This window comes from Dermacentor andersoni, chromosome 10, assembly GCF_023375885.2.
Source record: "Dermacentor andersoni chromosome 10, qqDerAnde1_hic_scaffold, whole genome shotgun sequence".
In the NCBI taxonomy this organism is placed as follows: Eukaryota; Metazoa; Arthropoda; class Arachnida; order Ixodida; family Ixodidae; genus Dermacentor; species Dermacentor andersoni.
Window position 1 is genome coordinate 110,407,207 of NC_092823.1, and position 12,601 is coordinate 110,419,807.

The 12,601-nt window shown below is 46.5% G+C and overlaps 2 protein-coding genes across 3 annotated transcripts in view; one reads left to right on the forward strand and one right to left on the reverse strand.

Moving 5' to 3' along the window:
* The window catches only part of LOC126544655 (ubiquitin carboxyl-terminal hydrolase 47-like), an 86,733-nt gene extending 81,324 nt beyond the window's left edge, over positions 1 to 5,409 (reverse strand). For both annotated transcript variants that reach the window (XM_055077793.1, XM_050192101.2), the window contains exon 1: positions 5,181 to 5,409. In XM_055077793.1, coding sequence (XP_054933768.1) covers positions 5,181 to 5,219 — 39 coding nt within the window. In that variant the 5' untranslated portion in view covers positions 5,220 to 5,409. The remainder of the gene's footprint in view (positions 1 to 5,180) is intronic.
* Positions 5,410 to 5,717: 308 nt separating this feature from the next.
* Positions 5,718 to 9,323, forward strand: LOC126544656 (large ribosomal subunit protein uL1-like). Its single transcript, XM_050192103.3, has 5 exons — positions 5,718 to 5,805; positions 6,059 to 6,214; positions 7,459 to 7,607; positions 8,039 to 8,211; positions 9,096 to 9,323. The coding sequence occupies exons 1-5, from the start codon at positions 5,801 to 5,803 to the stop codon at positions 9,264 to 9,266; spliced, it is 654 nt and encodes a 217-aa protein (XP_050048060.1). The 5' UTR covers positions 5,718 to 5,800; the 3' UTR covers positions 9,267 to 9,323.
* Positions 9,324 to 12,601: the final 3,278 nt, after the last annotated feature.

Sequence of the window (12,601 nt, forward strand, 5' to 3'; positions counted from 1 at the left end):
TCTTGACACTGGTTTCATGGTGCAAAAAATTGAAAATGCATTCGAACGTAAGTGTTTCATTAGTTTTACCAGAAAACGCACGCCTTTCTATTCTTGTTATAGCCTCTCTGGCACCCCACTTGGTCACACTGAACATTTTAAATACCATGCTGCCTATCTTCTGACTCCCCTTGGAATAAACATATAGGTTATACAACTGGCAAAGCCAACGGTATGTTAAATTTCTATAGATGAAATTTCAAATTTGCTCCAAAAAGCTCTGTATGTCAAATGCGTGACCAATCCTTGAATATGCTTATACAGCATGGGAACTTCATGGTCAAATGTTACTATATAAACTTGAACACATACAAAACCGTGCTCCACGCTTAGTTGTGATTACAACATAATTCCAGTACAACTTACATTAGGAATTAACTAGATTGGAAAGCTCTTCAGCAGCAAAGAAAACTTTTGAAAATAAAATTTTTAAATTACATTTTTCATGATAAAACTAGTATTAAAAATTTCCACATGATGAGCAAATACTACTTATCGCAAAGAAATGATCATGATAAAGGAAGTTTGAGAAATAAGATGTATGGATGTATACATGCATTCTCTCTCCTTATTCGCGAGTGGAATCTGTTGGATGGGAGCGTTGTGGTTGCTCCCCCTATATGCTTTGCTCATCCTTGCAAGATTTATGTTTTAGTTCAATGTTCCAAGTGACAGCTGTGCCTGTCTTCTTGCCTTTTTTTTTTCATTCGTTATTCTTTTCGATCCCCCTAAAATAATGTCCAATTGGGTGATGTAGCTTCCTGAGTAAGTAAAACACATGGACAAGACAGACTCATCGTCCTTGGAACTTAAACGATAAAAAAAAGCTTTCGATCTTTTAACTAAAGCCTCAGTAAAATACATTAGCGAGTTTGCATAAAAGGAACACAAACAAAACTGGTGTAACAAGGAATAAACCAGGGGCCACCTGCGAACATGACCCTGCAGTTCAACCGTGATACAGCCACTCGTCAGGAGTTCCTCCATCTTATTGTAATGTAACCTTAGAGTTTAAGGGATGCCCTGCACTCAAGCAGAGGGTTCACTTCAACAAGAAACTCCATGAGTGAGTCTAGCATGTGCTTGTGTCGAGATTGCCCATTTAGATGTACCCATTCCTGGAAGAAACCGAGTAGCTTTGGGCAGCTTTGTATGCCAAACCGTTAGCCCAGTCGCATAAAAACGTGAACCCCATAAATATTGAAGGTTAAAAGAAAGAACAAATCCCATTTCAACTTGTGCACAAGGAGCTTTAGCTTGTCTGGGTTACCAGAGATCATAACCAGAGAATACTGCCCAACTACCACGGTAACTACTGCCATTCATGTCTCTGGCAACCTGGTACTCTGTAAAGGTACATTTCCATATGAAAAATCTGAAATTCTCCAATGGCAACAGCAGAAGTTTACAGAAAATAAGTATGAAAAAGATAGTGCACTGTCTACGCCACTTATAGTCATTCTGTGGCCTTTGTTCAGTAAACTTCTGTCATTGCCAAGAAGGCTTCCAAGCTAAATCCGAAACACCATTATTTCTACCTATTTAATTTTCTTTTGTGTTTGGCGTCTTTATTCAACGGTGAATATCATTCTCGACCAGATGAGCTCTCATGAACACCTAGACCTAATGCAAGTCTCAATGAGGTAAGACATGTTGCTGGGCCAGTTGGTTCATAGGTTCAGCAAAATTTTAAACTGTGCGAGGAAGACAGACAGGTTGGAAGTCTGAGCTTTGTGTGTATGTTTCTGTTCACGTCCTGTCTTCCTCGCGCAGCTTAAGTTGTGCTGAACCTTTTGGTGAGGATTTCTCATTCCTGAACCTACCCCGAGAAGGTGGTCACTTGTCCATGTGCTTGTCAGAGTTTCTACCACTCAACAATCTCTTTGACGCACTAGACTTGTGCTTCTAAACCATAGCCACAGCGAATGCCCAGAGCTCAAACGATTCAACAGGGACTGATGGGGCGTGCTCAACAGGCGAGCTTCTGACGCGTGTCAACCAACAATAGATCGAGGGAGACCATCGGCGGAGTGTTTAAGACAATGCATTGGTGTCGAGGTACACGCTTAGGCTCAAACTACAGGAAAGAAGGAACGGTCGGTCTTGATGTTGAACAAAGCTGACAATTTTGACGGTTTCAAAATCAAACTTGCTAATCGCAATAATAAGTACGTCGAGAGAAGTGTCAGCAAATAATGTGCAAAACGCTTCTAAGACAACTTTGGTAAATGCAACATGCGTTTCCTTTGTAATGCTGCCGTTTGATATCTTATACACCGAGCATGCTTTTTCAAAGGAGAACACTAGGACATTACAGAATCCGATGTGAACATGCATGAAAATAACGCTGACAAAGGCTACCTCACCCCCGCCTCTTTTTTTTTTTTGACAGCATTCGCTTCTGCCAGTTTATCAAGTTGCAGCTTGATGCACTTCAACACGAATGAACACAAGCGTAATGTAACCAAGGACACAATCCCCGAAAGGTTCCTAAGTAAGCACTAGCATTGGGTAAAAAGAAAAAGCCGCTGTCAGCCAGACGTACACTGGCACCCTGTTTTATGGCATCGGACACTTAAGTGCTGGTCCCATAGTTTTTACTGTCATGCCTGGCGACATGCCAGTGAAAGCGAAGCGTTCCCGACTGAGGAAACGTCTGACCCATTCAGAAATAGTCGGCAAGCGGCTATGGCTTATGCACAGGCTTTGAACGAGAGGAAAGAAAAGAATCCGAGCAAAACAGAGAAAAGCTGCAGCGAACACGAAACTTGGCACTGTTTGCCAGACGATGGCACCTGGCTCACCTACACCGCGGGAATGTCAACGAACTCCGTCCAGACATCCACACTATGCCTGTGCCGTTTCGGTGACACTGTGCATTGGTGCGTATAAAGCTGGACTACAGGCAGCACAGACGAATAGGTTGACATGCAACTTCGTTACCTAGTGCAGCGATACATTAGATGGAATATGGTGGTGAGATGTTTCTTGCAGTCCAGAATTGTGTAGGTGGCATAACTAAAGACTTCATTACATACGTCTTGTGTGAATTTCAGAATATTTACCTCCGTAAGCAAGTGGTCAATACCCATGAAGCCTCAGGGTCTAGAGACAGTAATGAGAGGGTAAATATTGGCGCAGCAAACGGAAGCAAGGCACATTTATAAGATTGGTGGTGCTTATGCAGAAAAGAAACAGACTGACGTTGAATAAAGATTGGTACATGGCCTCAGGATAGTGTAGTCTCGCACTTATTATAGACACCATGGAGTTGGAATTAAAACAGTTGACAGTTACGTTGCATATGAACTTAATATAGCATGCTGGGGTGCTGTGGCACATGGCAACATTCCGTTTGAAAGGGGAATTTACACTTGTTACACTGTGCAAATACAGTCCTGATGGGAGGAATTAAAATAAGACTAGGAGCTAGATTTGCCTGTAAACAAGGTGTGCGCACATGCGCTCACGTTGATGTCCTAAACGTACATTGCCGATAACCCTGATTAACTTTCTGTTCCTACAGCTGTTTTAGCAAGCCTTGCGAAATAATGCAACATTTAGACCATCGGCACAGCACAGAAGAACTGTTCAGCTAGCTAAAACAAGACTTCATATTCGATGATGTCCATCCGGTGCCCACCACACATAAGCAAAATACCGGAGTGTGAGGGCTTGGAACCCAACCCCTTCCCTCCAAAACCCACCCTCGTGCTTCATACTCCAGTGATGGCCAAAGAACATAAGCTAAACACAGCACTGAAGCCCGCATTAACTGACAACAGTGGAATACTTTTTTTTCTTAATGAGCACCGTTTTCGGCCAAGAGTAAAATGTTTATCAGCAATTAGATGTCTACCATACATGCGCAGCGGTAGCAAGTCACTGAACTTAAACCACGGGAATCATGGGCCACATTTGTCGCACCGCAGTTATCTGAGGCATATAAGGTTCCGTTATCTTGTCTTCTGAGTCACACGAAAGGAGGTGGCGATGTCCAAGCGACGGACACGCGCTGTCTGGAATTCGCGCTGCCTGGAAAGCGTAGTATGGGTAGCTCTCCACCGAAGGCTCGCGCATAAATGAGCGCTGTCGCTCACAGAGCCATGGGTTTCGAAACTACGGCGCGAGCTGCACCCCTCGGAGCAAGCAAGAACGCGTGGTCGCAGGCCCTTTGCCACCCTCCCGCGCAGCTAAACACCTCTCCGCATTTTAAACTCCGGGCGCGTGGCTGGCGTTGCCTGAAAGCGGCTAAAAATACCCGACTGCGCTGCCCCATTTTTGGCGACTACCCTCGTCGCTTCGCTAAGAGATCCCCCGTGCTACCACATGGCACAGGTCGGCCTGTCCAGTTACTGCAACTTTTCCCTTCCGCTCCTGCTTGCAGCACTACTAACTCGCTCGCCCTTAGCATGCTTCTTTCGTCTTGTGTTCTTATTTCCTTTCGGTTTCACTTTTCCTCCGCTTACGCAGCGCGCACAGCCGACGAATTGTTTTCTTGCTTTCTTTTCACACGCTCGCGGAGTCGCCGGGTCACTCGAAACTTTTTTTTTCCCTCCCACTCCGAGCTGCCGCGGCGACCAACGTATCACGCAGCTACGCGCACACACGTTCTCCCATTCATTGAAGAGCCACGCAGGTTCGTAGCGAGTGGGCATGCAAACGCAGCGCTTTGAGGCGAAGAGGTTCCCGATTGGCACCCGCCTCGCAAGCGGCACCGTTTTCGCCTCGACTCCAGTCTCTACAGACAATGGACAAAAGACGAGCGAGTGTCGACGACGTGCTCGTTGTCGACAACGTGCAATGACGCAGGCGGCGGCCCAAGAGGCACGGGGCGTCCTCGGCACAGGGCGTCAAGTGCGCACACGCACCGAATGAACGCCGCGACGAGTTCGGCGCACTTCGCAGCACCTGCGTGCGTGTGTGTGCGCGCGCGTAGTGCGACCGGGGTTACGGTTGTGTAACAGCTGACGAGACGTAGAAGAACGCGCGGCGAATGCCGCCGATGTCAGCGGTCCGGACACCGAGGTCCGGAAAGGGGCGCGGGCCTGGGGCTTCGAAAAGCCAGCTGACTGTCCCTTTAAAGTTAAAGCGTGCGATACCGAGAGCCGTGCGCTTGGGGAAAAAATGAGGGCACTTGCCTCGTCCGAAACGGGCTGTGTGTTCTCTCCGGGCGTCATTTCGGAGCCGCGGTGTAGTCTGCCGGGTTCGGGCAGCCTCTCCTTCGTAGGGACGATGTGCGCACGTCAAAAGAAAAAAAAAATGTTCAGGAAGGGGGTATTCACACAACCACTTTCAAGCCATGATGTTCACCGCAGCACCAGCAGCAGTCGCAGCCATGACCGAGCCAGACCAGCCTGTTTTTAGAAAAGGAAATAACGTGTCACGTGATTGGCGGAGACGCCCGCCTGACGTCACTGAACGCAGGTGCTAGGCCAATCGGAGCGAGCAACACATCGGATGCACGGCGGTCGTAGGGTAGCGTCACATTGTTTATTCCCGTATCAGCAAAATATTAATAACATCCAAACCTTATTTTACAACACAATTAAAACAAATTTACAAACAAGTAATATTTTTTCATTGTTTACAGAAGCAAAGACGTTGTCGAAAAAAAATTGCATATTTTTAAAATTTTCTCCGCCAGGGTGCTGCTTGGTCACGTGGCCTCATTAAGAGCCTCGCGAATGCCTCCACTTCCGACCGTTCTTTTGGTCGTTTGCCGTCATCGTGAGCGCTTGTGCGCGTCGACTACCGAAGCATGAGGTATGTAATCCGTCGCAATCCTCGGCTGAATTAGTATTTAACGTTCTGGTTTGTATATCAATCGATACTTATATGCATGACAGTACGGTAAATAAATTAATTTCTAATTACCGTCGTTTTTGTGTATGAAGATCGTACTAATGTGCTGCACCCGCCTATCTCGTATGAACAAAGCTTTCAATTGTGCCTCACACGCACTTATGCAGTAGTAACGGTGGTACTCATTGCCATAATATTTTGTTTTATTCTACAGCTCCAAAGTGAGCAGGGACACGCTGTACGACTGCGTGAATGCGGTCTTGCAGGAGTCGGCGCGGAAGCACCGCAAGTTCCTCGAGACGGTGGAGCTGCAGATCGCGCTCAAGAACTACGATCCCCAGAAGGACAAGCGTTTCTCGGGCACCGTCAAGTAGGCCTCGGCGCGAGCACGCCATCTTCCTCCACCACAAGCATCGCACAAAAAAACTGACCTGAAACGCACAGCATTTGGCGTCGTTTTACCTGAGGAAACCACGCCCTTAGCCCTAAATCTCATTCAAACGTTACCGATGGGGCTCTTCCTTGCAATGTTAACGTTACAAACTCGTGCAGAAATGCAGTGAATGCGGCCACTTGGCCTTTTTCAGCGCATGCGCGCCTGGCGCTATGCGGAGCTGGACGGCGCTGCGCTAGTTAGCATTCGTTAACGATATAATCGTTGTGCATAATTAGTCGCTGGTTGCGGTCACCAAGACGCCAAATGCCTGTAGCGCAACAGGTAGCTCGGTTTTCTGTTTCGGGAAGCCGGGCGGACTCGAACCCAGAGTCTTAAAACTGTGGGGAGGTGTATCGCTTCGGCGGCACCAATAATATTCGCCCGGTGACTCCTGGAAGCCCACTGTCGTATGTATGACCGGTGCGCTTGCAACACACCAGTTGCTTCGGAGGCGGCACTCAGTCGCAGCAGACGGGCATTATGAGATCGTCTGTTACGATCAATTTTTCACCTTGTCAAACCTGAGACAGCAGAATGGAATAATGGGGAAGAAAATGCCCTTCTCTGCGACTGTTGCTGCATTTGAAGTACTATGGATGAATGATTAGGGCAGCATGTTGGAGTGCTGTGTTGCTCGACTTTGCTTCGAGTTGGGCTGGGGACATGAAAAAGTTGCAGGTGTGCATCATTGCAGTGATGACTCTAGCACTGGGCAATGAACTACGCTGATTACATGTGCATTTCTGAGCAAGATGCATCTCGTATGATACAAGGCAGCAGCCATGTCCATTTAGCGGGTTTCTTAACAGGATTATGCACTCATTTTGTAGTCTATTGGCATGATTCGAGGAAAGTCGCGAGGTGACATTGGTATATTTTCTGTCAGTGTAGATATTTCGGAGTGTTGATGTGACGTTTTGTTTCATTCTATAGCACAAGGCGAGAACAGACACATACAGGCGCTGTATGCGTCTGTTCTATTCTACATCCTTGTGCTATTTGCGCTACGGAAACACTGCAAAATATATTCTGCTTTTTGCTGTGTACAACAGCTATGCACAGTGATGTTGGCTCACTACAGTTGCAGCAGAAGTTTGTGCACCTTAGGAAGCAAAACCGCAATTCTTGTGCTTGGTTTTGACATGTGCAATGCTAAAGGTGTACCTTTCACCTCACAGGCTGAAGCACATCCCGAGGCCCAAGTTCCAGGTGTGCGTTTTGGGTGACCAGCAGCACTGTGACGAGGCCAAGGCCAACAACCTTGCCTGTATGGACACCGAGGCGCTGAAGAAGCTGAACAAGAGCAAGAAGCTTGTCAAGAAACTTGGTGCGTGCTTTTGCTGAGGGGCTTGTTGTACTGGCATAGTGAGTTCACCGACTTTTGTGCTAGCCTTGCCCATGGTGCATCACTAGATACGACTGTCGACAGCACCAAGCCAATCTGTGGAAAGGCTAGCTGCTACCAGAATGATGACTTAATCAAAACTGCATGTATTACCTGAACTTCTTGTGATCGACACAATGAAGTCTGAACTGGTAGCTCGTTGCGATGTAAGCCAACAGCTGAAATGTGCCCAAGATAAACGTAACGTGTGCATGTGGGGCTTGTGTGTTCTGTAATTACATGCATGAGAAAAACGCAATCGGAACTTCTCTGCTAACGTGCCCATGAAATCTGTTGGTGTTCCTTGACTGCTAGTTTTTCTTCCTCTAGATTGGGTTGTGCTCACTCATTTCATTTTGTTCTCGCCACCGCAGCCAAGAAGTATGATGCATTCATGGCGTCCGAGTCGCTGATCAAGCAGATTCCACGTCTGCTGGGCCCTGGCCTGAACAAGGCAGGCAAGTTCCCCACGCTGCTGACTCACAACGAGTCCATGATGGCCAAGCTTGATGAAGTCAAGGCCACCATCAAGTTCCAGATGAAGAAGGTATGCCCAGCTCTGCTCTCATTGAATGTGCCAGAATTGGTTAAGCTGTGGTCCCATACTACAATTTGAATGTCTGGCAGCATATACTGGAAAGTACAAACAAGTGTGGCAAGAAGGTTAGCAGTGCTCGTGTTGGTGGATTATCGCACTCAAAGCAGTCCCACTAATAAGTGCTGTTGTGGCACAATCGGTAGGGGTGTGCGAATAGCAACTTTTGGGACCCACTCGAGTAGGTTCTGAATAACGAAGTTATAATCACAATTAATGTAAAACAATGTTTGCATGCCAGTATTTTTAATGTTGACTAGTTTCTGTAATTACATAGTAGGTTATGAAGTGTTCTGTTTTAAAAGCATGAATGGGGAGTTAGAAATGAACGTTTCTTCCCTGCTCCGATGCGCAGGTTTTCATGTTTTGTCTTACTATGCCATCAGGAGGAAAGCTTACCATACTTTTCTCCAATTTTATGTTTATTTGGGTGTAGTTGACATTTTGAAATTACAAAAGTATTGTAAAAATATATGTATATCTGAATAGTGATTATTCAGATATTCAATTTCGGATATTTGCTCACCCCTAGCAGTTGGCTGCCAGTATGTGTAACAGGCTTGATGAATGCTTGCTCTGTGGCTTAGTGTGCAAGGTTGAGGTGACGTACGAGTTGGAAAGTTTGCGTGGCAGTCCACTGTTTTTCGAGGTCTCTTCCGATAGCTCCCAGTGATTTTTGTGTAAGTTGAGGACATTTGTTAAGAAACGTGATGAGTCTAGCACTGGGCAATGAATTTTCATTGATTACTTGTGCACCTCTGATGAGCATCATTCCTTTTTCTGTTCCCCGTGTTGTAACCTTGTTCTCACTGTAAAAATTTTTTTTTCTGCGCTAGGTTCTGTGCCTCGCAGTTGCCGTCGGCAATGTCAAGATGAGTCCAGACGAGCTGGCCCAGAACATCAACCTGGCCATCAACTACCTGGTGTCTCTTTTGAAGAAAAACTGGCAGAACATTCGCTCCCTGCACATTAAGTCCACCATGGGTCCACCCCAGCGACTCTACTGAGCTGTTCTGTTGTCCAGCATTAAGTGGCTTTCATTAAATGCACAGCGTTTTGTCCTATGTGCAGTCTTGGTTTTTCTACTGCTTGGCAAGCTCTGCAAGTTGGATGCAGAGCTTATGTTGTGCGTGTTGCATATATTTGCACACAGGCAGTTGCCTTCAGGCAGTGGGTCCTCCTGTGGAGCTAGGCGATAGTTGACCCTTGTTAACATGAAGTTGCATCCGGCACAACAGTGTCTTTGTTACAGCAATTTGTATCCTAATATGGGCTTAAATATTGATCTAGTTACTTTTTGTAACTTTCGTGTTCATTAAATCAAGATTAGGCTACAGTTAAAGTTCGTGCAATCGGACGTTGCAGATGGTGTGGACAAGATGGAGGGAATGTATCCTGTCAGTGCAAATGGACTTGAATGAGGTGTTTGAAAATATGAGGCTAGGCTAATTTTTACAGTTAAGCTGTGTATGGCTAGGGCTGTGCGATTTTTCGTGTCAACAAAAAGCCATTATCTGGCTCGTACCCCCCCCCCAAGCAAGCAAAAAATGTAAGGGTTTTCGCTACATAATGTATGCATATTTGTGCCCCTGCCTTTCAAGAGGACAATTTCATTGACTGGGGATGGTTGTATGTGCCGCACAAACGAAAGACGGAATTGTGATTTAGCCGTGATTACGCTGCAACTGTGATCATCGTTTCAAAACCAGGCGTGAAATGGTTCACTCATGTTGAATTCCAATGGCGAATCGGAGCAGCCGACGGACTCCGCGAGTGGAACACAACCTGCGCCGCCGGAGCAAGGCGGAAGTTCTATCACCGAGTTACCCAGGATACCTTGCGTGTTATTTCCTTCCGCTGTTTGCTCCCAGCACCGCCGCACCGGTCACTGGTCTCTTCAGCGCCGTTCACCTGTTTTTTTTTTTTTTTTATTTTTTTTTAAAGTGCGGAATGAATATCTCGCCAAGCGTGCAGCAGCTGTTGCTTCCTCGCGAGTCGCGACCGGTGGCGCCTCCCAGCAGACAAACGTGGTAAAGCAGATACGTCCGCAGAGTTCCGGTCCACTCCGCCGATTTTGGCGGAGCATCTTTTTCTGCTCCACGGACTGACTCCCGCTCTGAATCCCCTCCGACTCTCATTGGAATACCTTACTCCCGCCCTCACTCTGCCATTGGAACGAACTTGCTCCGACTCCGCCATTGGAATTTAACATCAGTTTGAGCTGAAATAACTTGGAAGTCCCACCAGTCCAAGGCGCTCAACATCGGTCGTGTATAGATTTAGCTTTGGCTACGATTCTAAAGTTGTAACCGAACCAATTGGTGTATATGACAGTAATTGCAAAACTACCATTACCAAATGATGAAAAAATACATTTACTCTTGTCTGATCCTGCGTGATGTGCTACAGGTTTGCTGGCGAGCCACCTTCACAGAATGGAATGACTCCTCAATTTTGTCTTGCCTCAAAGAAAATAGAATGTGTCCTCACTTTACGATGCTGCCGTGTACTTCGCACCACTACGGGCTACCTTCAGTGGTCAGGCGGCCACTGCTATGGAGGCATGCTTTTGCGGCGCTCGCTTGAAACGTGTCGGTCGTTCTAAATTGCAATTTTAAGGCAGCCGGACGCTTGAGAAAGGACGTCAAATTTACAGCTACAACCATGTTTATCATGTCAAAGAAGTAAACCGCACAGGCATCGAAGTGAAGTGCTTAAATGATGGGGGTTTTAGGTGCCAGAGCCACGATCCGATTATGAGGCACGCCGTAGTGGGGGACTCCGGAATAATTTGGACACCCTGGGGTTCTTTAACGTGGGCCTCTACGTACACGGGTGTTTTCAAAATTCGGCCTCCGTGGGCGGGATTTGATCCCGCTACCTCACGCTTAGCAGCCCAACATATAGCCGCTAAGCAACCACATCAGGTCGCGAACTGTTTGTCATGACAAAGCAAGCATTCTTATGACGTCGAACTCAAAGTAAGTTAACAAGTAATAGTAAGTTAACAAACTCATTTATAGCTTCACTACTTGGAGGTTGCCTTGCACCTCACAATTAGAGAGGTTTTGACAAAATGCCAGGTAAGTGCTTTTTTCTCCGTTAACGAAGTGCCTCGAGCATATTCCAGTATTGTCGTTCGGGCTCGAATGTGAGAGGGCATTGCCGCTGAAGCATATTAGAGAGCAATCAGCTGAGACTAAACAACGTGAAGACTGAAGTATGCTCTAGCGTGCGCGAGAAAAATGCTAATTTTCGGATACTCGACGTGTGCTGCCGTGCACTTCAACCTTAGTTCCGTTGTTCTAAGCGCCAGAAAACATTGGCACGAATGAGCTCGGTTACAGCATCATGTCTTGAACTTTGCGCAGGAACAAGCACAGTGCGTACAAAGCTCCCGCACGGTGCGCTTACGAAGCTAGATTTTGACACGTGACAATTACTGCGCGTTTGTTTTTGAGCAAGACGAGCTAAACAACCCGTGTCACACGGGTGTTTAGAAGGCTTTCCAACCGATAGTCAATTGACTCAAAGGTCAAGTTCGAGCTGCTACATGGGCGGTTTCGAAGGCCGGCGAGTCAATAGTCTGTTGAGTCAACGGAGCATCCTACATCTCGATGGCCTTTGAGCAACGGAAGCGGAAACGGTGCGAACATGAACTCTCGTTCACAGTGCGCTCGTACTCACGGTAGGAAAGAACAAATCAGACCAAAACACTCTAAAAATACTATATATGAGTGTTATTAATTATTCAATAAAGTATGTTTGCCACTTGATACGTGCGAATTGCGCATACTCTCGACAACAGCGACGTGCTTGTGTTCATTCATTCCTCCACGTTGCCTAGTACACTCTCCCTTTACTCCATGTGCCTTTTCTAATGTATAAACAAACATAAAAAATTATAGTGCTTTTAAGTGGTTTTAATGTTGTTTAACATTTCGTGACATGAAAACGAAAATAACGATCCGCAGCGCCACACAATTTTACGAGACACGCCTGAACCACTCAACGGATTTTGAAAAGTGCCGTGTAGCAGCGCGACAACTCCTTTGAGTCGATAGAGCTGTGGCGTTTCGAAGGCCGTCGACTGGAAGGCCTTCCAAATGTGCCCGTGTGACACAGGTATAAACTAATTTACAACAGCGGGAATCACGTGTTTTTATGCAGTTGACGGTTTATTGTGTGTTCTTACGGATGCCATTGCTGGTTTCTTTTGTTTCTTATTTTTGCATTTACGTCTTATGATGTTTTTCACTGGTCGATTCGGAGCAGGATTTCTTGCTCCGCGGCAAAGAATCCGAATTTCACTGGTCGATCTCGAGTGGGTTGGTGGTGGTGG